Raw genomic sequence first — 21,004 nt, forward strand, 5'->3', positions numbered from 1 at the left:
TGTGAGTTTGGTTGCTCACATGTGCAAGCATTCAAATAAAGATGGAGCCAACAATGCGAATACATTTAGAACATAAACAATAGCAAGTATATTTCTGTACCGTTTATCAGTGCACTTAAGCACCCCCAAACAATGTGTAAGCCAATTGCCCTCAACAAGCTGGGTACTCATTTTAGCAACCTTGGAAGGATGCAAGGCTGACTCGACCCTGAGCTCCTGGCTGGTACTGAACTCACAGCCTTGTTGTTTGTGAGTGAATGGCTGCAGTACAACCATTTAACCACTCCGACATCAAAGCTCTTAAACAAGGCATGCAGCGTTTTATCCCGGGTCTATTCACATCAGTTATTCACACTACTGATGATGCAGATGTTTTAAAAAAACTTAAGGGGAAACCCGAGATCAATTATCCTGGATTGAAGTGGGTTTTTGGCACCCCCCAGCTCCCCGACTTAATTGGATGCATTTGGGAACAACCAGAGAGGAAAAGGAGAAAGCAGGGAGGCAATTCAATCAATGCAACACTGAGAGGAAGATATCGGGAGGATAAATTCCCATTTCATTCCCCCTCCAAGTAAAGATGAGATGGTTTGTCAAGGTCTGAGAGACCTCTTTGCTCCCTCCACTGCAGCATCTCCTGGGGAGTTTATGAAGTGGGGATTTTTTGATGAGATCCAGAGACCAGAGAACAGCCCTTGTGCCCTGTGGAAAAAAATGGCCATATATAGGATGGAGGGCTGACACAGAACTGCAGGGGCAGGACGTTATATGTTACCCACTTAATATGGGAACTCAGCGTATGCCAGCAGATTTCTAAGCAGTGGTTTCAGCCAGCAGAAAGGCATAAGAGGCTTGTAGCTAATCTTAAAACACTACAGCCAGTGTCTCTTTGAGTTAGGATTGCACCAACCATTAGTGTAGGCATATTACAAGGGGTCTATTTTATATAAGACTAAGTTTGGATCCAACAGATCAAAAAGATTTTAGCAATAACAGTTTTGAACTCCTAATTTTCAAGACATAAAGCATTTGAGTTTTTTAAAATGGCCTTTCACAGGATTGATTTTGACTGCTCTTAAGGTCTGAGTCATAGTGTAAATCTATTTTTTCCCAAAGGCCAGATGAATCAAGTACAGCAGAAACAAAGAAAAAGGCATGCCTTTTAAAACTAGAACTTACTGGAGTGGAATAATTTCTGGTATCCATCCAGTAAGTGCATGCAGAACTGTGAATTCACCTAGTTCTCTTTTTCCATTTTCATGTATACTACAAAAAATAAAAATGTGCATGTAAGTATACCGATATTCAAAGAAATAATTTTATTTATGCATTTACTGTTTACTGCCCCCCTTCCATATATCATACATTTTCTTCACTAGTCATTCTACTAGCAAGTAAACAAGAATATTCAGAATTCTACTTACTGCTTAGCTGTAAATAATGAAAGGGCTACAGGTCTCCTTTCTCATCTTTTTAGCAACAATAGATTGCAACAGACAGACATGTACTATGCAGCAACTTAAGTTCTCAAAGGTCTAAGGAGATCAAAATGGAAAACAAGACCAAGATCTTTCTCTAGGCAATATAATTTGATATAACGTAGTGCACCCACTCAGTTATATTCAAATGAAAGTGTGGCCATGTTGGCCAGAGGTGGTAAAATCAGGTCATTTTAAAATATCTGAAAAGCAAACCAATTTACCTTAAGGTATCATCATCATCACCACCATCATTGTCCTCTTTTCCCCAAAACCAGGATTATATGCCATAATAAAAGTGTTTCATTATAAAATAAATTGTATTTTATATATTACATTACTCCAAGGTAGAAAATTATGGAATGTATTGTTAACAAGCATAGATTTGCAGAACAGCAAAGCCACAACGCCTAATATTAGGTGCTGTATATTAATTCTCAGTCACTAGTACAATACAAAATCCAGAGTTTTATCTATAACCCATTGTAATCTGAACACCATGAACATTTTTTATTTTTACAATCATTTCCTTTCTTTGGTGTAAGCTTAGGGTCTTCCTAGGTTCACAATATCAAACAGAGTTCAAAAAGATACACCATTAGTTAATTCATAATAAACAATGATCCACTCTATGTATTTGGTTCTTCCTTTGTTACAAATTGTTCTGTTTTGATCTCAAAACCAACAGATAGGAAGCTTAGAAAACATACTCATTGTTTGCTAGTTTAATGATGGCTTTGGATAATATAATTGGCCAAAGTTCAATTTCACATGTTGTAGCTGGAAGTAGCATGTAATTGTCTTCACTGAAGGGTATACTGTCATCTACAATGATTTTTCTCCAGCACCCCTACATAAGAGAGAGAAAGGAAATTATATACTATGGGATAGTGCTGAAAAATGCAGCTGGAATGAGAATCTGTGATACAGCAAGAACTTGACCCTAATTATAGGTAATTTAAATAAACAGAGAGAACAAATCTGCAATTCCAGTAGAGTCCATATGAACAATGGGAAACAATACAGCTAGCATTTCAGAAAATTTGTGTGTGCATCAAGAAGCTATATCCCAGTTGTCCAACTGGTGTGGCTATTAGCAAAGAAAATGTATCCTTTCAGAACAACCTTCTTATATATAAAAATAATAAAGAAACAGTTTGTCATTATTTATGAAGTGTGTGCTATCAGAAGATGCTACTGAATAATAGTCAAGGAAGGAAAGAGAGCCTGTGTTATTTTTCAAAGGTACTAAATGGGGGAATGAAGAAGACTGGATACCTATATAGATGTTGTTAGACACTTATGTGGAACATTTCCATCAGCATTAAGTGAAAACTGATAATGTTATTGTAGTGAGCTAATGTGGGATACTTCTGGTCATTTTCCACATGCTGCTATTGTGACAAGGCCCAAAACACACAGGCCAAAAGAAGCGGCTTGCGGCCTCTTTGGGAGCATGGTGTTTAGATTATGCACATCCAAAAAGCAGCCAGAAGCCGCTCCAACATTGCCCTCTGGTCCAGATCAAAAAGGAGTTGGTTTAAACTTTAGGAGCTTTGGGAGCAGGCTGTGTGGTCACTGTAGTCCCAGCCCAATTGCAGCTGGGGCAGCCAGAGGCTGCTACTTCCCAGACATCTGCTTCACCTGCAAGTCTCTCCTCTCTCTTGTAAGTAAGAGGCATATCCTCCATTACTGTATAGTTCTTCCTTCGCCTTGATCCTAGACACATTTCAGTAGCATCAGTGAAGTGGTACTATCCATCCTTGCCTTATACAATGTGGAATTTATGTGCACTACCACTGCTATCATGTTAAAAAAGAACACGATTCAAGTCTATTTTACCAACTTTATTATAACAATTAGACAAAAAGTTCCTCATTTTAAAACATTTTAAATGGTTTTCAAATAAAAACATTCAAATAAAAACATTTAAATGGGGTTCCAAACAAGAACATTTTCTATTGGGCTTGGGTATGGGGTCTGAGGAATGCTTCAGGTGTCTCCTAGAGTATATCCCACAGAAATAAGACAAATAGGTGCAGAAGTGTATTTCAGTCACTGTTGTGCGAATGATAATATTTTCACATTTTAGTCTTTTTCTGATTACATTGATACATCAAAGAGCCAATGCCAGCCATGTTTCCTATATGATGAACAATCAACAATATAGAGATGGGGAAGGCTCTGGCAGTGAACTCCTTAGCTATACAAAAGCATACAGCTGGATAATGACCACGACTGCCAAGTGTAAAGTGACCCATACCAAGAATATATAAAATATATAATGCAAACTGAAATATATAGTGCATGTTTTACATTAAGAAGTTTCTTTTGTTTCTTGGGATAAAATACAAAATTGTAACCATACCATTTATAGCTGTTGTCAAATAAAAATTCAAATAAAAATTATGTAGCAATACTAATAATTATGAGCTGCCACCAAATATAATGCTCAGCTGGTGAAACTGTGGTATCCAGAGCAACTGGGAAGGGCCAGCCACAGTCCCAAATGCAGCTCTCCTAAAACCCTAAACCACATCTGGAGTGCTGAAAACCTCCCTGAAAGTGTTAGTTGGGGAGGTCCAGAGAGCTGGTGGGGGACAGGAAGAAAAGTTCTGCTACAACTGAAAGCAGATAGCTGGACCAGCTGACTGAAAAATGTTGATGTTAGTACTATTATTAGTAGTAGTACACACACATACAACTATATCTCCTGCATAGTTTTCTAAATAAATGTTATGCAAAGTTAATGTATAAATAAAACAAACATAAAACTTACCATCCAGTACAATTTTACAATGTATTTTCCATAACTATTGTACAATGGCATATGTCCCTTGACAGCTTTGCATAATGAATATATATGTTCCCATGGTTTCCACAAAAGTGCAGGTATTTCATTGGTATTAGCTTTAGCATCAGGACTTAAAACTGCTGCATTATATATTTTCCAAACTGCATAGATTTCACTTATTATCCATCGCATCAGCTGAAGCCAGTGTGGTGTAGTGGCAGGAAACAAAATAACCAAGGTTAGCTAAGCTTCATTTGGAATCTACTCATTTTGGTTCTTTCTGCATAATACATTACACAATTGCAATGATTACAATCATTCTATTTGTACAGAAGATAACTAATAAAATGCTATAGAGGATAGTTTTCTACGTGATGTAGTTCATAATTTAAGTATGGGTGAAACAGGGCATAAAACAAATAAATCTGGGAATGAATAGAAGCTAGTCATACCAAAGAATAAATAAGGCACAATATGAAGCAATTTTTTCATTATAATCCAAATCAGAATAGTATAAATATTTAAAACAGGCTTGTTAGGCATAATATAAATTTTGCTTATCTGTGAAATTATCTTTTGAGTATTGAACACTTCATATTTTAAATTGTGTATGTTCTATATAATGGTATGTTTTAAAGAAGCCTTAAATATATTTTGTTCTTTGTGATATACAATCCTGAACTTCTACTTTTCTAAACTGTAACAGTATTGTTATAAATATAGTTACACTAAGTACGGTATTATTCCCCAACAAACGAAATTCAAAATTAAAGTTACACAAGTCTCTCTAGTTTTCACTTGGTGACACTGTTTCTAATATTTCCAGAGCTCTGTATGAGTGCATCTATGTTGTAGAAATAATGCAGACTGACACCGCTTTAAGGACTTAGCTCCATCCTATGTAATCATAGGAGATATAGTTTTACAGATCTGCCAAAGAATTCTGGTTCCTCACAAAGCAACAAATCCCAAGATTAAGTAGGCTGGTGCCATGGCAATTATAGTGGTGTCAAGCTGCATTATTTCTACAGTGTAGATGCACTCTGTGTGTTACACCACAGACCAGTAGCTTCCAGTCTTTGGTTCTCCAGATGATTTGGATTCTCAGCTCTCAGAAATCATGAACAGCATTTCCAAGAATAAAGAGATTCTGGAAGTTGTACTGAAACATATGTGGAAGGTCAAACATTCAGAACCACTGTCACAGGCCTTCCAAAACTAAGTTATTTCTCTACATACCTTTGTATTTTTAGGTCAAATTCACACTTTGTCAAATCTGTTAAATTCACACTATGTAAACTGTACATGAAACAGAACACTAATTTTTCTAAAGTCCGCATTGGAAACTGATGCTAAGACAGTATGAAACAAACTTAACATTAGCAAAATAAGAAAGGAGTAAAACTGTACTTGGCAGACTTATTAACATGCATTCTAAAGCCAGACACCCCGTAAGGACCCCATCTAAAATTTTACACATGTATGATGATTGTGCATTCACAATGATACATTGTTCCAGTATAACCATTTTTATCAAAAGTGACTTTAACTGAATTCTAATGAATATGAATGGTTAGATGTAGACTGTAAATCGAATATACTATTGATTATACCAATATGATGTTTGTGAAGGTATCGTGGTTTGAGACTTTTCCCAATCTTTTGTCAGTTGTTCATGGGTGCCTTTTCTGTTTTGTATACACAGGCTGCCATCTTATTCATACACTACCTCAGTGTAACTATGCTGCAATAGCCACAAAAGAAGTAAGACAAAGGGCCAGAACAGACAGACAGGAAAAAGTGCCTTGATCTTGCTTTTTCCAGCACAGTTTGTTCCCAAGGCAAGCTGAATAAGCACAGGCCAACAGCATGGCATGGCATCAAGCCATGATGCTGGGCAATTTTTTTGGGTTGCCTCCCCACCATACATGTGCACCGTTGCACAAAAATGCCACTTCTGACTTCCTAGTACCTCCCATGTCTGCCCAGATGTGATCCCAATGGATGGCCTCCCCTTTGATTAGTCACACAGTTGCATGTGCGATACTCCACCCATACAGGGCATTGGTGTGCAAGTGATATTCTGCAAAGCACAGTCGTAGAGCCCCCCATGTTCCCTTCACACACACTCCTTTATCCCATGCTGGACTGTCTGGTTTGTGCACATTGTAATTACATCCATTAGAGTTGTTGCACTTTCATTTCTTTGCTTTGCTGCAACCCTGCACTCACGTCGGGGCATATGCAGGTGTAAAGATTTTCTGCCTTGACTATCCCAGCTTCTTTTGCTCTGGTGTTTAGCACAGCTCCGGTCTGGTTTCCAGATGCTTTCAAGGTGTGCATCATTTAAATGGCCTGCCTTCAAAGCGACTTGAAACCGCTTTATTTTGCCTGTCTGTTTTATCCCAAAGTCATTGGTGCCATCCAGGAGAGAAGGCTGCTGGCTTCAAAGAGTCTGTCTCTGGAAAGACTCACTTGGAAAATCTCTTACCCCACAGTACATGCAATTTTCTAAGTCTACATTTGTAGAGCAGCTTGGTAATGAAGACTGTTTGGAGAGGCAGCCTTCTTCCCCGAGCAGTGACAATGACAAACCCATTTGTCTTCCGTGGAAAAGTGCAGCAGCTGTTGGCTGTTATTGTGTGCCTTCAAGTCATTTCTAATTTATGGTGACCCTAAGGCAAAATTTTCACAGGGTTTTCTTGACAAGCTACTTCAGAGAGTATTTGTCATTCCATGCTCTGAGGCTGAGAGTGTATGACTTGCTCAAGATCACCCAATGGGTTTCATGGCCGAGCAAGGATTCAAACACTGCTCTCCGGAATCATAGTCCCATGCTCAAGCCACTGACTATACCATGCTGGAAACTGTTGTACAACCCTGGAAAATTTGTTGCTATGTGCCTGCCACTGTGTAACTTGAGGGAAATTACAACTATCAGCCATTATCACCTGTTAACTAAATCATAGTGAACAAACAGCATATATTTAACACAGAGCATTAGCGTGATACAGTGCACTGATAGAAAATTGTTCTCACAAAATATAAGTTCTTGCGTGTATAAACATCTTGATACATTTTAAAGCTGAGAAATACCTTAATCTATCCCTCCTTCCATGGTGCTCTCTGATGCAGGCTACTTCATTCTGCCGCCGGAAAAGAGCTGCCTGTTTTCATATACAACAAATACATTTTTTCCATTCATCTACATAACAAATATGACTTATTTCTTAATAAAAAGTTATTATTCACATACCTCACTGTTCATTAAATGTTCATTGGGTGGAAAGAGGTCAAACCAAGTTTCATTTTTTACTACCACAGGCACCTAAGAGAAATTAATTATTTTCATTAAAATACCTGTGAAAAATCTTTCTATACTTTCTAATATAATTTTAAAATTTTAAATGTATTTATACATTTTAGTTGTTTAAAATATATATATAACTACTTCAGTTAGATTCCCAGCCTAGTTGGGGGGAAAATTAAAACTGCATATACAACACACATACACACACACACACACCAAAGTAAAAGCCACAAAATCATAGGAAAATAAATACTGGCAAGAATAAACTATATCTAAAAAGCATGCACTCACAAAAAGGGGGCACTGACAGGACATATTTCCCTGGCCCTGGGAGGACAAATTAATAGATTCAACTAACTAAAAAGAAATTAAAATAAAAACAGAGAAAATGACAAAGCAATTTCAAATAACAACAAATTCAGGATCTTGGTGGAAGGATAAAAAGAGGCAGTGTTAATAGGCATTGTCAACACCAGACACACAGGGCAGTGGTTGCATAGCTCAATCAAGATCTGGTGCATTTCACCCATTTCTGCAGCTATTTTTTCAGAAATATAAATTATATTCAAGTTCCCCTTCCCAATCTTCCCAGTTTACATGCTCAAGGGGTCACTATTAACAAATTGCTCTTCAAAAACAGGCAAATCAAGCATCACTGCCAAACAACCCTTCATACATCATCCAGAAATTAACCTGTTTTTGGTTGGGACTAACCTAGTAAGTTTGGAACCAAAATTGGTTTGAAGGCAATTATTCTGTTCCTTCCATCCTTACTTCATGGATTGTTGAGCAAAACAGAAGTCTGTTCCAGTGAACATGAATTTGTTAATCATAAATAGTAGTGTAGATACTTATGAAATACACTTTGTTATATCAGTATTCTGATTTTTTTTCTGGTTCTTGGCTATTAATTTATTTTTGTACAAGAACCCAAGAGATCACTATTTTAAATAAGCTGTTGTTTCTTACTTATTACAGTTGGATCTCTCTATCAGTGGGCTAAACATCCATGGATTGGAGAATCTGTGGATGGCCCTGCCCAGTTGTCGTGCATGCAGCTGTACTAAAATGACCTTGCACACACCAGCATTGATTGACAGTAATGGGACTTGAGGTCCCACATTTTTTGGTATCCGCAGGGGGAGCTCTTCCTGAAAATGAAGGCCAATTGCATAATATTACAGTTGTCTTGTTTTTGTTTTGTAATACATCCAAACAAGTACTTCTTACCTTATTGACTAAGATTTCTTGTGGCCTCTTCCAGGAACTCACTTTTAAAGAAGGAGGAAGTTCAATTTTTCCTTCTGGGTCTTCAAAGAAATGCTAGGTGAAATATTAAATTACAAAAACACTGTATGTTGTTACATGCTGTTAAGCTGGATTCAGTTTAAGGTCACCTTATGAATGATTATATATTTGATGAATTAAGCAAATGAAAGTCATTAAAATCAATGAAAGCTCAGCCAATCATAACTAACTTGTCCCAGATTCATTTTATGCAGACTGGAGGGCTGTCTGCATGAGCAATAAAATGTAGTTTTACCCCATTTTGAAACGATGCACATGGCAAATATGGAAAGAATCCAGGATGAAGCTGCACACCAGGGTTAAACACCAGAGCAAAATAAATCCCACCTTGCTCTGGTTAAAGCCAGAGTGAACTATTGCACTAGTGAGTGGACTAGGAGCCAGTGCAGAGATGGGGAAGGGGCCAAGGGAAAGGGGGCATGTATGGGGGGCCTCCATTACCATGCTGTCCCAGTGCGTCACTAGACGCACAAATGCTCTATTCAGAAAGTCAATTGTGCAATCAAGTAGGCAGTTGCAGAGCCAGTTGCAGAGAGCGTTGAATGGGCTGGCAGTGAGGCAGGATGAGAGAGGCAACTGGTGGCTGCTGGTGGTGCGTCCATGCACATGTGTGCATTTGTTTGGGACAGAAGAGAGAAAAAACGGTTCTGCACAGCTTGTACTGGCGAGTACCGCATTTTGGCAGGTCTAAAATGAGTTTGTCCTATCAGAAGAATGACAGTGTGTACTGCCCATGGATGTCTGGCCCATTGTGGAAGCTGGCAGTGTGGTCAGTGGGTTTTACCTGAGAGTCGGGAAACCCTGGAAGCAAGCCCACTTTCCCCCTCTGCTCAGGCCCTTAGTCTTGCCTATTTTTAATGACCAATACAAGACAGAAACACTACAAGTTGCCATTTGAATGTACAACAAGTCTGGAGAGTGATAACGGTTTAAAAGATGGGTTTAAGAAGATTAACTAATTAAGTGATACAAGGGAATCTACTGCAAGATTACTCAAATTTAGTAGGCAAACTTACTAAAAGAGGACTTTTTCCTGATTTATCTTTTTCTTTTCCACCTTTCCCTGCATCCCACTTCTCTGCATTGATATCAGCTTCATTCCATTCTGGCCAGATAGGAAATCTTCCCCTCCTTCCCTCAAATAAAGCACCCTGAGGGCTCACACCTGAGGCTGATCCAGAAAGAAACCAAGGTCTGAAAGAAAGTGAGAACACAAAAATATCTTGCATTTCTTTTGGAGTTTTATATGACAATAACATTACATATTTATTTATTCTAATTTAAACTTAATTAATGTTGATGAGTTTGATTTCTTTTTCAAATGTCAGGTAATTAGCATCTCTAAAAATAAAAGAGAATGCTTTACTTCAGTAGTTTACTATGGTCATTGTCTACCATCATACATTGTCAATGACAGAAGCATCAGATTTTCTTAAAGGGAGTTTATTCCAAGGTCATAAAACCATTATTAGATTTATTAACACAGCAGTAGCACATTTAGCTGACTTTTGTTTGCACTGCACAGGATGGGATACCGGAAAACTACTTCTGAATGTCTTTTATCAAGAAAGGCCAAATAAGAGACAATCCAAAATGAAAGAATGAAATAGTGCTAGTTAGATGAGACTCCCAGGCCAGAAGGCATTCAACCAGCTGTTGGAGTTGAGCAACCTCTGTAATACTGCAACTTTGAAAGCTTGCAACATATATTTTGTGCATTTGGTTGGTCCCATAAAGGTATCACTGTTTTGTGGATTTTGGATGTTGTTATAATTTGCTACATGGCTGACATGGCTACCCCTTTGATTTCTTGACTCTTGCAGACAAGTTCTCTTTTTTTACCTTTTGTTGTCATCTTTTGGTTTTGCTGCATTGGTTATTATACAGTAGCAGTTCTCTTAGACTTTTTTCCCTGTGCATAAGTTGCTGAACTGTTGCATTCAGGAATCTGAACCTATTTCTGTAACTTTTTTTCTTTTGTTTCTTATCTGTCCTTAACTATTTTTCCTTGTTCTTTAAATTCTATAGAACTGTTCTTCATTTTGGCATGGCGGTTAGTTTAAGTAATAAGCTTTTCTCTAATTTTCCATATTAACAGTTCATGATCTGTGCCAAAATTTCCTTCTGGTCTTGGTTTTGCAGAGAGAATGGAGTTTCTTTATCTTCTGCTTCCACTTATGTAGCCTATTTGTAACTACATTTTATTACTTTATTGGTTTAATTAATACACAACTCATGTATTTTGTGAAAGATGGGAGAGATATAACAAGTCACACGTATCAGTTCACCATACATACACTCACACGCATGCGTACAAACACACATGCTGGATTCAAGTTGACATTCAGATGCATCTACTTTCAGATGGGCCAGACACTTAGTTTCTTTTAAAACAAACAAACAAATGCTTAGAATCCAGGCTAGCTAATGCTACTAATGCAGGGTGAACAAATGGATGAACAGATGTCATAGCTGCAAACGAGTATAAGGCATTGCAAAATGTAGGACATTCAAGAAAAATGTAGGACATCACAAAATTAAAAACTCAAAACACTCATCTAAATATAAACTCATGCTTCTTAGGTATTCTCAAAATGGAGACATTTTAATCCACAGATTTTGGCATCTACGGGGGGAGGGGGGGAGGAACCAAACCCCAGCAGATACCAAGGACACACTGTATACAGAACTACACTCTTAGCTCCTCAATAATATGCATACAAGCAAACACCAACTAACCACAAGGAAGGGAAAAAACTATCCTTTTTTTGCCAAGAGGAGTGATAATTTTACTTGAAATATGTCTTTATAGATAAAAAATGTCACTTAATAGATGAGAACAAGCTGCCATCAACCTCTTGATTTAAATTTGCTATCTACAGTTCAGCAGAAGCTAAACTTAAATATTCCTTGACAGTTGAGGCCAGAAGGCTTAGCTGGTGGTTTGTTGAAGTAAAAGAGAGATATGTTGTCCTGACCTGACATCCTTTCACATAGGGTTTTGTAAAAAACCTCATAGATGCCTAAGATCTCAATCATGTTATAGGTAGACATCTGATAACCTGGTTAACATCAATCAGTAAAGCAATGTAGAAACATTTGCTGTCACTGGGTTCTTGGTTGAATGGTTTCTTCTTTTTCATACTAGAAGGCAGCAATATATTCTCCTGGCAAAAAAGATACTAAGCCTGAAAGCTGCTATCTGATAAACCTGAAAGTGACAAATGGCATGGTCAGTCACATGTAAAATATGCTTTTGGTAGGTGGGCTTCAAAAAGGGTAAATCAGCTGGTCTTCAGCTACTTTGCAAAAAAATATACAGATTATTCTGGAAATGGAATATACTGTACATGCAAACTCAGTTAATAGGTAGATGTTTCTGGGCATTACTTCTTTAACAGAAAATGTGGCACCAGAGGCAAAGATGACATGGAAAGTATAATATAGGTTGCTACAACACTAAAAAGAACAGTTCAAAATGTTTCAACAAATGTTTTATTCAACACTTAAAACATTGTCAGGTGAAATGAAGCAGCCAGTTCAGGTAAATCTTGTATAAGAAAATAAAAATATTTTGAACCTTCTACAGACCACTTGAAGGCTTTTTCAAAAATGAATCCAGGCATGACTTTGTCTTTTACCAGCCTCCCACTCTTCTTATGATTTCCATTCTGGTTGTCAAACTTACATGCTTATCATACTGGGAGGAAGGAAGGCTTTTATTTTTGTTGTTGGTGGTGTAGAATTCTATTCTTTCCCAGCTCAAGCTTTGTATCTTGCCTGTTTACCACACACACACACATCTGCAGTCTGACACCAAAAGTAAATGGGCTAGTCAAGCATTCTATATGTTGCTGTTGTTGCTGCTGTGTGCCTTTGAGTCATTTCCAGCTTATGACAACCCTAAGGCAACCCTATCACAAGGCTTTCTTGACAAGATTTGTGTCCTTCAAGTTATTTCTGACTTAAGCAAACCCTAAGGTAAACAGGGTTTCCTGGAGCGAAGAGTGTGTGATTCACCCAAGATCATTCAGTGAGTTTTCATGGCTGAGCAGGAATTCAAACCCTGATCTCCAGAGTCTTGGTCCAACACTCAAACCACTACATCATGCTGGCACATACAGTAATATAGTCTAGTCTTGATAAGAAAATGTTAACAGTGACTTTTGAAAGTGGAGTGGATAAATGCTCGGAAGACTAATGCATCAGTGGCACCTAAACACACACAACTGCTCAAAGTGCATGTTCCATTTACCAAACACTGGGATGACTATCATCATCTTGCCCTAAGACATCTGGCTAGAATCAGATTGCTGGGATTGGTGGCTCTTTGGCCCAACCCAAGCTACACTTTGGAGCACCTCTTAGGTTTTTACTAACCAGGCACATTTGAGTAACTCAGATTAAGCTATAAAATCACACTTCAGTACTTCTAGAAAACAGCAAAGTAGGTCATTTTCTAAGATTGTCCACAAGTGCTTCCTAACCACATGGACACTCTTACCAAACAAGCTTTCTTTTGGATGAAAAGAGATACATATTCAAGAACCAAGAAATGGATTAGACAGCTTTCTGATGTAGCAACATACAGTACTCAGTTTTCAATTAGTGTGAAAGGTATCAAGCAGGAAAGAAATAAAAGGACTGGCAATCTCCTCTCACAGTAGAGATTGAGAACTTCATGTGACTTTTAATCAACACCAAAGTTGCTGAAAGTCAAGCTATTTCTGTATAGATTAATTAAGTCTCAGAGGAATCCAGTTTTTTTAAAAAAAATGGCTTATTATAAATGCTTATCCAGACATACTTTGAGAATAATGTGCCATCTAGCATTTTTAGATACCAAACTGAAAGTAATGAAAACCAAAGTTAGAGCATAGGTCCAAGCAAACTGTTGTGTTTATACCAGTACTGTATCTCTGATAGGGAGCATGTAAATGTGACACATATCAGTATGCAATCATGCAATAAATGTATACAGGAGGAGAGTTTGTAGTTCCAAGATGTGGACTTGTGGATTTGCAACAATAAGGAAAGCCCAGATCAATGAACAACAGATCGTACAGCTCAGCAATCTACACTATTTCCAAGAATTGCCAGACAGCTGTTTCTTGGAAACCCACAGAGTGCTAAGTAAAAAGGTTTTTCTACGCTGCATGGTGGCTGAGGAATTTTGGCAGCTGTAATCTAAAACATATCTTTTCCAGGCTCTGCTTCATATAAACTGAAGCACTGAGGTTCCTCTCTCAGCTATTATAGTCAATAGCCATTAATACCAATGTGGGTTTTAATAAAGCATTTTAAAGCTATCTAAGGCGTGTTACAGACGGACGGAAAGTGGCGGTCTGCCCGCGCCATCATTAACGGCAGCGAGAAGCCCCAGCGGCCAAACCGCGAGACTTCCTGCCGCTGCTAAGAAGCGCCAAAATGGCGCTTCTTCTTGCGTTGCGGAAATGATGCGGTGAGGCACTAATGGCGCACTCGCCGCATCATTTCCGTGGTGCGACATCCGAACGCTATGTGTCCGCGACATCAAAATGCGCCCCCCGGCTGTATAGGGCACCGCCATTTTGTACGCGCAGAGTGCATACTAGGGTTAGGGGCATGAAGAAGTCACGTCCCTTCCTAACCCTAGTAAGCACTCCGCGCATACTATATGCCCATGTGGAATGGGCCTTAGCTACTGACCACCAACCAGTACATGCTGGGTGATGAATTCCATAAATTAACTATGCTGCCATGAATAAATGGGCAGTCAATTTCACTGGACAGGTGGCAAGTCTAATGAAAGCATTATATAGATTTTGACTACTTAGTAACTCCTACAGCTCTCCATTTCTGTTGGCTAAAAGATGTGTCTTTGGTTTAATTGTGGGGTGAATTGGCCAATTTGTTGTGCATTTTGTGATAAAAGCATGGCAATTGGGGAGAAAAGTATTTCTGTTGGCTAAAAGATGTGGATGCTTTGTCCTGTGAAGGCTTGTCAGCCATTTTTCAAAATGACCACCAAACACACCCTTATCTTTAAAGAAAAAGGAAGCAGCAGCCAAGAATTTATCTCCTGCAAGGAGAGTGGTAAAAACAATGCAACTGAATGATTGACCTTACACTACAGTGTGCTTTTATAAAGAATGTTTTCAGCAATGATACATGGTAGCTTTTGCTGAAACAAACAATTCAAATTTGGGCATAGACACAGGTATTGTATTTATTTTTTTACTAAAACACGTTTAACCAATAAAGATATGGGTTTGTTTGTTTTTTTAAAAGTCCCAAGGTGATAAAATTGTACTATGAAAATGAAGTGCATGTGTTGCTTCATTTTAGTTTTATGCTTTTGAATCTCTTTGATAAAGGTGACTATGTAAACATGTCGATGTTTACATGCATGATGCCAAATGATGTAGACTTGAATGTTCATTGTATTGTTAGAAGGGTCTTACAATGTGAAACATCAAAAATATCAATTTAAACAAATAAAAATCAGTGCCGAGATGTATATTCTGCTCAGTAAACTTGATAGAAACAGAAATGAGCTTTCATCTTTATTAATGTGCAGGTTCGTTAAACAAAGTACTGGGTAATACCACCTAATAAAGCATTTAAACACACCATATAACTTGTGTCAAATAAAGTCATCCTCATTTTTTTTCATACACTGCACTTGTGCTGGCTGCCATTTTGAAAAATTGCCACCAGCAACTTTAGGAGCCAAATGAATCCCTTCACTATCCAAATCTCTTTAATATTCAGTAAGCAATCTTTGCACCAGATGTCATGTTTTTTCAACAAAAAGCACAATTCTTTTCAGTTATTCCACCCTGACTATAAAGCATGTGACAGATACTCTACAAATCACCCTAACTAGGTTTTCTTGGAACAAAGTACAATTATCTGTAGTGCGGCTATATATTCCAGATAGGAGGAAAGAAAAAATAGTGTAACAGAAGGAGAACTGATTGCAGAGTGAAAATCTTACATGCAGACTGACTTCTCATCCGTGACAATAAGATTAGTCACTATATTTCACCCTAACCTACCACTGTTTTAAGGATAAAATGAAGGGGAAGACATATATCACTCTAAGCTCCTTCCAAGCTCCTACACGGAAGGACAAATGGATATCTGAAAGGATTTTCCAAACCCTGTTACCTTACTCATTCAAGGTCTTAAGTAAAAGCTTCAAATTTTAGGTGAACAGGTGTCAGAGCAACAAAGTGGTTTTACTAAACACCTTCAAAGTATATACTGTATGGAAGATTGAAGATAAAGTATCAACAAAAACAAACATTAATGGACAAGAGTTAGTTATTACATATCTGCAAACATAAGGGATTTGTTTGATGCAAAAAACATCCTTCCGGCAACCCAAAAGATTATTGTATACAATACCTGAGCATTACTAGATTGCCAATAAAGAAATCAAATAAACAATGTAACTGGAAGCAGAAAATGGAAATGCTCCATTCTCTCTGCAAAAACAAGACCAGAAGCAGACCTTGCCACAGACCATGAACTGCTAATATAAAAAATAATGGTAAAGCTAAACAAGTACACTAAATCACAGCATAAGAATACAATCGAAATAACAACCTTGTAGAACTTGTGTTTAATGAACAGATTTGCATGATTAAGCCAAATTGACTGAGATGCAGAACAACTGATGCAGAACTCTGAGTTCAGAAGAATGCAAAGGATTGCATTGTCTCAGAGAACCATCTGAGAAGAATGCATCAGGGAAGAATTCAAAGAAGAAAGCCAAAAAGAAAGAAAAGCATCACTGCATAACAGATGGAACTTTTCAAACAGCTGAGAACAAGCAAGAAGTAAAAGATAACATAAATGGGCTGACAAAACTCTCCAACAGTGGATAAAACTGATCAGCAATTTGTGCATAAAGACAAAGAGAACCACAGTGGACCCTTGTTATACGCTGGGGTTTGGTTCCAAGATCCCCTGTGTATAACAAAATCCGTGTATGCTCAAGTCCCATTAATTATAATGACATAGCAAAATGGTGTCCCTAATAAAAAATGGAACATCAAGGTTTGATATTTGAAATGTATACTTTTTTGGAACATTTTCAAACCGTGGGTGCTTGAATCCTTGTATAAGAAGGGCAGACTGTATTATAATAATCAGTGAAAAGAAATAGAAGGCAACAAAACCACAGAATGAGAGATCTCTTCCACAAGAGTCAAGAAATCAATGAGGATGCTACATGCTCAAGAAAAAAAAATATAACAGATGGGAGCAATACACTAAAGGGCTATATGAAAGAAAAGAAAGATTGCCAGATTTCTTCAAAGAACATTTTGATGACAAACCCACAATTTTAGGAAACAAAGTGAAAGTTGCTTTCAAAGCAGACCAACAAAGCTGCTTCTGGCTACAGACATAGAAGCCATCCAAGTTCTAACTAAAGCTGCCAACAAATATGGAAAACAAAACTTCCAGTCGTCCACAGACTGGAAATGCTCTGTATACATCCCTGTCCATACGGAAGGTGAGATCAGTGATTGTAGTAACTATTGGGCCATTGCATTCATCTCCCATGTAAGCAAAGTGACACTCAACATTTTACTACAAAGACTTTTACAACATCTGGAACAAGAACTGCCAGATGTCCAAGCTAGATTAAGAAAGAAAGAAAGAAAGAAAGAAGAGGAACTAGAGATCATATTGCAAACATATGCTGCTTACACCATTGAATTTCAGAAGAAAATCAGCCTCTGCTTTATAGATTACAGAAAGCCTCTCATTGCACAGATCATGAAAAACTATAGATTGAACTAAAAGAAATGAGTGTGCTACAACATTTGATTGTTCTGATGGGAAAGCTATACAAGACCTACTGTCAAGACAGAATTATTTATAATTGGCAAGGAGATTAAGCAAGGCTACACCCTATTAATTCAATGTATTTGCAGAACACATAATAAGGAAAGTGGTATTAGACTCAGAGGAAGGCGCTTTGAACATCTGAGGGCAAGCATTATCCATTTAAGATATAGGTGTGCACAATATTACTGACAGGAAATATCAAAAACTTGGAATGGCTATGGTTGAAGATGAAGAAAATACAAAAGCAGGGTTTCAGCTGAACATTAAGAAAACAAAAATAATAACTGCAGATGATTTTTGCAACATTAAAGTGGATAATGAAGATACAGAAATAGTTAAAGTTTCTCGGTATCTTGGCTCATTCATTAATCATATTAGGGACTGTATTATTATTATTATTAAACTTTATTTATATAGCGCTGTAAATTTACACAGCACTGTACATACAATCTTTTAATTAGAGTAATAAGAAGATGAAGACTAAGAATAAAAAAAAAACTAAATAAGAACTTCAAGACACATAAAGATATATCACTAAGTACCAAAAAAAAAAAAAGAATAATGTATCCCAGAGTATTTCCAGTTTTGATGTACATTTGTTAAAGCTGGACAGTGAAGAAAGCTGAACAGAAAACAACTGACTCATTTGAAATGTGGAGTTCTGCAGATAACATGGACTGCCAGAAACAGCCCCTCCCAAAAAAAAGGGGGGGGGATGAATCAAGAGCAAACCAAGTGTGAACTGTCCCTAGATGCTGGAAGGCTATTGTAGAATCGTAGAGTTGGAAGAGACTGCAGTCCAACCCCATTCTGCCATGCAGGAAGTCTCAGTCAAAGCATCCCTGACAGATGGCCATCCAGCCTCTGTATAAAGACCTCCAAGGAAGGAGACTCTATCACCTTCCGAGGAAGTGCATTCCACTGTCGAACAGCCCTTACTGTCAGGAAGTTCCTCCTAATGTTCAGGTGGAATCTCTTTTCCTGTAGCTTGCATCCATTGCTCCGGGTCCTAGTCTCTGGAGCAGCAGAAAACAAGCTTGCTCCCTCCTCAATATGACATCCTTTCAAATATTTAAACAGAGCTATCATATCACCTCTTAACCTTCTTTTCTCCAGGCTAAACATCCCCAGCTCCCTAAGGCGTTCCTCATAGGGCAAGGTTTCCAGACCCTTCACCATTTTTGTCGCCCTCCTTTGGACACGCTCCAGTTTCTCAATGTCCTTTTCAAATTGTGGCGCCCAGAACTGGACACAATATTCCAGGTGGGGCCTGACCAAAGCAGAATACAGTGGCACTATTACTTCCCTTGATCTAGACACTATACCTCTATTGATGCAGCCTAAAATCGCATTAGCCTTTTTAGCTGCCGCATCGCACTGTTGACTCATGTTCAACTTGTGGTCTACTTGGACTCCTAGATCCCTTTCACATGTAGCCTCCTTAAGCCAGGGTCACCCATCCTATGGCTGTGCATTTCATTTTTTGTTGTGTTAGTGCACTATGTAACATTTTTCTGTGTTGAGGCTCCGCTCTGGGCCCCACAACAACTCCCAGAATTCCATAGCCTTGAGCCAGATAAAGAGTTAAAGCGGGGCCAAACCAGGTTATTTCTGCAGCCTTTGGTCCCTCCCTGCAAACTGGGAAAGGGAGAGAGGAGGCTGCTGTTTAGAGGCGAAAAGGCGCCTTACTCTTTGAAAGGGAGGCCTGGCTGGAGGACGTTGTTCGTCTTCAGCACTTCCTTCTTCTTGGCCAACTTCGACATCGTGGCCGCTTCCTCAAAGGAGCAGGCCTCAGCGTTCCCTCCGTTGCTAGGAGACGCTCCCGGACGTCGCCCTGGACCGTAGAGATAGGAACGAAGGACAGATAGCGGAGAGGGTAGAGCACTTCCGGTGTATAGAGCTAGGAAGTTATAGACAACAGCACCATTTCACTTCTTGTTGTTGTGTGCCTCCAAGTCATTTTTGACTTATGGCGAACCTCTCCTAAGGCTTCCTTGGCCAGGCTCTTTAGAAAAGGCTTTGCCATCCTCTCAGGCGGAGAGAGTGTCCACATTACTCTTACTGTGCTGCTATCCCACTTTTACTGCTCTGGCTGCCTCCCGTTGCATTCTGGGGTTTGTAGTTCAGTGAGGCCTAAGACCTCTCTGGCTGAGGATTTTAAACACCTCCTCCTTTAAACTGCAAATCCCAGAATGCAACAGGAGGCAGCCAGGGCAGTTAAAGTGGAAACCCAGCACTGTGAGTCTGGTGCAGTGATCTAGTGAGACTGGCCCAAGCTCACCCACTTGGCCAGACTTTATGTCAGAGCTGGCGTTTGAACCCTGGTCTGCAGTTATTTCTGGCTCATGCGGACCTATCAAGGGGTTTTCTTGGCAAGATTTGTTGAGAGGGGCTTTACTTTGGCCTCCCTCTGAGGAGAATTCAAAGACTGGGAAATGTAGGGGATCAAGAGTGTAAAGCCGTGGCCGCCAAGCTGTGCTCTTTAAAGGGCTTTTGGACTTCACCTCCCAGAATCCCAGACTATTGGCCAACATGGCTGAGGCTTCTGGGAGCTGGAGTCCAAAATCTCTTACAGGGCACAGTTTGGGACCACTGGTGTAAAGGGATCTGTAGTACCATTCAGGCACACTGAAAGAGAAAGGTTGGTAGCATGAGCCTTGGTAAAGGAAAGATCCAAAACACACTGCAGAAACAATCCAGTTTGAGACCGCTTTAACTGCCCTGGCTCAATGCTAGGGAATTCTGGGAACTGTAGTGTTTGTGAGACATTTAGGCCTTCTCTGTCAGAGAGAGCTCTGGTGCCATAATAAACTACAGTTCCCAGGATTCCCTAGCGCTGAGCCAGGGCAGTTAAAGCGGTCTCAAACTGGATCATTTCTGCAGTGAGTTTTTGGACCCTGAATCTACTTTCTCAGAAGCATGTGGAAGTGGGCTCAGGTCTACCAAAGCCAGAGTGATCAGAGGTCATAACCATGAAGGAGGACGAGGCAATGCAAAATGTAGGACCTTCAAGAAAAATGGAGGACATGACCAACTCAGAACCAAAAACACTCATAGAAATGTAAATTTGTGCTTCTTAAGCCATACTCAAAATAGAGGACATTTTGGAATTCCTTCTGGACAGAAGGCTAAAATGTAGGACAGACCCTGGAGAAAGGAGGACCTCTAGTCATGCTACTGACTTCGCAGACTCTTTAGGGAGTGCTTAAGTGCACTCATAAGCAGTATAGAAATGTACTTGCTATTGCTATTGCTATAACTCTTCTCTTT

General features: G+C 38.9%; 1 protein-coding gene across 1 annotated transcript in view; it reads right to left on the reverse strand.

Annotated features, from left to right (window-relative positions):
* Window positions 1-19,563, reverse strand: part of ADGB (androglobin) — a 100,459-nt gene extending 80,896 nt beyond the window's left edge. The window contains exons 1-7 of the mRNA XM_089530233.1: window positions 19,424-19,563; window positions 9,907-10,084; window positions 8,813-8,905; window positions 7,529-7,600; window positions 4,258-4,467; window positions 2,189-2,328; window positions 1,180-1,266 (exon numbers count right to left, since the gene is read on the reverse strand). Coding sequence (XP_089386359.1) covers window positions 1,180-1,266; window positions 2,189-2,328; window positions 4,258-4,467; window positions 7,529-7,600; window positions 8,813-8,905; window positions 9,907-10,084; window positions 19,424-19,497 — 854 coding nt within the window. The 5' untranslated portion in view covers window positions 19,498-19,563. The remainder of the gene's footprint in view (window positions 1-1,179; window positions 1,267-2,188; window positions 2,329-4,257; window positions 4,468-7,528; window positions 7,601-8,812; window positions 8,906-9,906; window positions 10,085-19,423) is intronic.
* Between the last annotated feature and the right edge of the window lie 1,441 nt (window positions 19,564-21,004).

Source organism: Sceloporus occidentalis, unplaced genomic scaffold, assembly GCF_023333645.1.
Source record: "Sceloporus occidentalis isolate IW3139 unplaced genomic scaffold, rSceOcc1.0.p SCAF_6, whole genome shotgun sequence".
Lineage (NCBI taxonomy): Eukaryota > Metazoa > Chordata > Lepidosauria > Squamata > Phrynosomatidae > Sceloporus > Sceloporus occidentalis.